This window comes from Etheostoma spectabile, chromosome 15 (genome assembly GCF_008692095.1).
Source record: "Etheostoma spectabile isolate EspeVRDwgs_2016 chromosome 15, UIUC_Espe_1.0, whole genome shotgun sequence".
In the NCBI taxonomy this organism is placed as follows: Eukaryota; Metazoa; Chordata; class Actinopteri; order Perciformes; family Percidae; genus Etheostoma; species Etheostoma spectabile.
In genome coordinates, this window is record NC_045747.1 from 32,071,313 (window position 1) to 32,075,240 (window position 3,928).

Genomic DNA, 3,928 nt, shown 5'->3' on the forward strand with positions numbered 1-3,928 from the left:
CTGGAACCCAAATCCGAAAGATTAAGGGTCTGGCATTGAGTAATGAAAATGGCCCAACTCGAGGGACTGCACCAAGCGTGCAGTTGAAAATCTCACTGCACAGAATTGGATAACACTACGAACAATCACAACAACACGTCTCAAGGCCCGTGGGCCAAACCCGGCTCTTGCGTTTTTTAATCCAGCCGGCATATCAATTTAGGTTCACAATAAATTCAATCTAGCTGTTCGCCAAACCGAAAAGACAGAAAACTGTTTTTCTAACTGCAATTACAATACACTCAAAGCAGAATTAGTCAGATTTGCCAACTGTGAGACTCAGAATTTCCCCAGAAGCAGAGAGTTTACATCTTCAGGCTGTGAAACTTTTTTGCTGACTAAAGTAGGGCTTTACATCACTAAAACTGCAAAAAAAAGAAGTATCAAAAAAGGCTGCAAGTGTTGAAGAAAGCAACAAAAATGACAAAAAAAATGTGACAAACATCAAAAAAGCGACCTGATGCAGTAATACAGTCAAAGACAGTAGAATTTTCTCAATCACAGCATGTCAATAAACAATCCACATCTAGCCTTTGATGTGATTTTCATTTTCCAGTGGGGCCATTACTGAAAATGACTAAAGAGTACAAATGTCCCCTTCCTGGTCACTCAAATTAACCAAAATCACACGTACCGTTTCATCATAATGATGTAGCTTTTATTTTCTTTGCTAACTTGAGAATACTAACAAAGCTTAATACTCAGTTTATGATGCATGCTTCCCACTGAGTGATGACTACCTCACCCTCTAAAGGCTGGAGGAATGGCAAGGGGTGCAATGATTCAGATTTCCCTACAAATTTTATGAATAAAATATTTAATAATCATTTTTTTTTATCGTTAATGGGTCACAAATGTCAGATGGTCCGTTTACCCCCTGATGGATTGATTTATACACTCTATACTTATAGGCTACACTTTACACCACTTCATGCAGTCTTCCAATTTCATTTACCGGGGACATCCTGAAATAGATATGTAAGACAGCTGTTTATTATTATGACTGTTTATCACTTTAACGTTGAAGCTGCTAAAACGGAAGCTAGTTTAAAGTATATGGCTGGGTATTTTAATTTATCATAAATTATCATGTATTAGTTAGTTTACAGTTTGTTGTATAAATATGAACGTGTAAATTAGCCTAACTAAAGCTGGCAGGCAAATGTAACGTTCAGTACAATAGAATGACCTCAAAGTTGAGTCTAAGTAAAGTAACAGTGGCTCCTTTAGTTTTAGTTTTCAACGCAGGAGAGTCTCTAAATGAACATACCAGCGTCTAGAAGGTTCCGTTGTCGCTCGTTCTCCTCTTTCGACCGACACAGTTCCTCCTCGTACTCGGCTATCGTTCTCTCAAACAGCCCAAATATCTCTTCAACAGCCGCGGTTAGTCGCTGCTTCACCAACGCATTCAGCATTTGGACTTTAGACATCTTCACACAATCACAGGGACTTTTTGTTCCACACAAACTCGGTCAAAACACCTCCAAACCACCAGTCACTTAGCATGCTAAGCTAACTTTGTAGCTAGAGGCAGATGATTCCGAGGTAAAACATTCAGGAAAAAAGGTAAACAGCGCAGAGTCATCCGGGTCTGGAGACATCCAGAGGCTCTGATGGATCAGTAACGTTACTGTTGGGATTACAGAAACAGAAAACCCAACAAACCGGGCTGTCCTACTAGCTCACGCTACGCGCCTCACTGCTCAAAGAGTAACATCCGGTTCCTTCCGTGATGTCGAAGTTAAAGCTTCAGTAGGTAACTTTTGTAAAAATTATTTTTACAATTTGTTAAAACTGTCACTATGTCCTGACAGCAGAACATGAGACAGATAATCTGTGAAAAAATCAAGCTCCTGCTGCCCTCCCTGTGCTCCTGCTGCCACTTGCGAATACACCGCTCCCGGTCAGAAACAGCCAATCAGAGCGAGGAGGACTGTCTTAGCAGTGTTAATCACTCTCGTGTACGCGCTGCTATACCCCTCCCCCGCACAGCGCGTACCGCCGTCGAGCTCAAGATTGCTAGTGCACTGCAGCTGTGCTAATCGCGAGAAACAACTTTTCAGGAAAACTGCCAATTTCTGAGTGACACCTGCTCGGAAAACAAAGACGGGCTAACAGAAGAAGACCATGACGAAAAGCGAGCTAAAAAGAAAGAATAAAACCGAGCCGAAATAAAACGAGGGTCAAATCGAAGCGGCTTTTCAAAGGTGGAGGGAGCTACGCCTACTGGAAGGATCAACACGGATTCTGAGCTAGGTTAGCACCATTTCTGCTTGACATGTAAGTATCCCTGTGGATTTGTTTCATTTTTAAGAACTACACAACTAAGATATCGATGGTTACAGTACACTTTCAGTACACTGGTGATAGCGCAAATCTCAGTTTACTCGTAGCTTGTGGCACGCAGAAATGTTGTGAGCAGGTGAGATTAACTTTACCTGCTAACTCTCCCCCTCAGTATAAGTAATATTATTTCGATGCCTACATTTAGCAAGCCAAAAGGTGTTTTTGCGATCACAATAAATGTAGCTATGGTTAAACACTTTAATTGTGCGCTGTCCCTGTCAACGTTTGGCAAGGCAGACTCTACTTTTGATTATTTAAACATGTTTCTTTCCCCTCAGGGTGTAATTTGTAAATCAAATGTCTGACACAAATTCTTTGTGCTCCTTCAACAGGTCAGACATGGCCGGACACAGGCACGTGAAGGAATCGTCTTTCAGTCCAAATCAAAATGTTCAGTTTTCCTTGTGCAGGAGTACTTTGCAAAAAAAGCTGATTTATTCCCATATATCTAATAAAACCTAACATATTTCAGATGTTATTATTCCTTGGCTCATTTAGCTTCCTCAGTCATTCATCATTCTACTGAAAGTTTACGGTTTTTAAATTGATCCAAAAGGTAATTCAGTAATGTACTGTGTAACGTGCTACTTTTGTTCTCACAAATGAGCGATTACATGAAAAATCATTTTAAACCCTTTTATTGAAAAAAATTTACAAAATATAATAAATTATATAAGCAAATTGTATAATAAGCTATACCCTCCTCAGATAAATCCCCTGTATTGTCCATGAGGATGTGGAAGATACGGTGGCACTGCTTACTAGCCTGCGCGTTCACGGCAGGCCCCGTGTGGGGGAGGAGCGTGGCGCAGCAGAGAGCAAGGGGAGGGACCGTAAGGTGTGCTTGTTCAAATTTTTGGCTAACCACGTTTTCTCAGAACCCCTACTGCAGCTTTAACCTTCTTATTTTATTCTTCTTCTTCTTCTTCTTCCTCTTCAGCCGCCACCTACTGTACCGGAGTGTGTAATATCATGACTCCAAACAATGGTTATAGTGGCTTTTCAATGTATTGGACGGGTGTAAAGTTCTGTTTGGAGGCAATTATCTTGCTGGCCTGATTTATTATTCGTGCAAGTTTTTGTACCATGCTGAGGTATTAGTAGGCTACTGGAGGCCCAGGTGTAAAATACACGGCCCACCACTGCTTATAATTACATATGTGGCACCATATTTTTTGGCTACTTAGCACTGGCAGTTGTTTGAGGACTGCTGCGTTTATCACCTCATCATTTTTAAGTTAACATCCCAACTTCTTCTCATTTATTTGCTAACTTGGCCTACGTTATTTGGGGCGCTCACCGTGTCTCTGCATCTTGCGGGCTTCCTAGCTCTGGTCATGAGAAGCACATTCCGTTTGCAGTTATTTGGCGCCCCCTGTTGTTGGGGGTGTATATTGCTGTCTACAAGTCTAGAACCCAACTTTTCAGATATCTTCATTGGGGGGGGGGAATACAACCCTGTTTTATATTTGGGTCTATTCTCTAATAATTGAAAGTCAAATTGGGACATTGTTAATACCAGTACTCCTTCAGGGTAAGGGAC

At 41.2% G+C, this 3,928-nt stretch overlaps 1 protein-coding gene across 1 annotated transcript in view; it reads right to left on the minus strand.

Annotated features, from left to right (window-relative positions):
- LOC116703333 (zinc finger protein 572) overlaps positions 1 to 1,780 on the minus strand; it is a 3,167-nt gene extending 1,387 nt beyond the window's left edge. The window contains exon 1 of the mRNA XM_032537999.1: positions 1,310 to 1,780. Coding sequence (XP_032393890.1) covers positions 1,310 to 1,469 — 160 coding nt within the window. The 5' untranslated portion in view covers positions 1,470 to 1,780. The remainder of the gene's footprint in view (positions 1 to 1,309) is intronic.
- Positions 1,781 to 3,928: the final 2,148 nt, after the last annotated feature.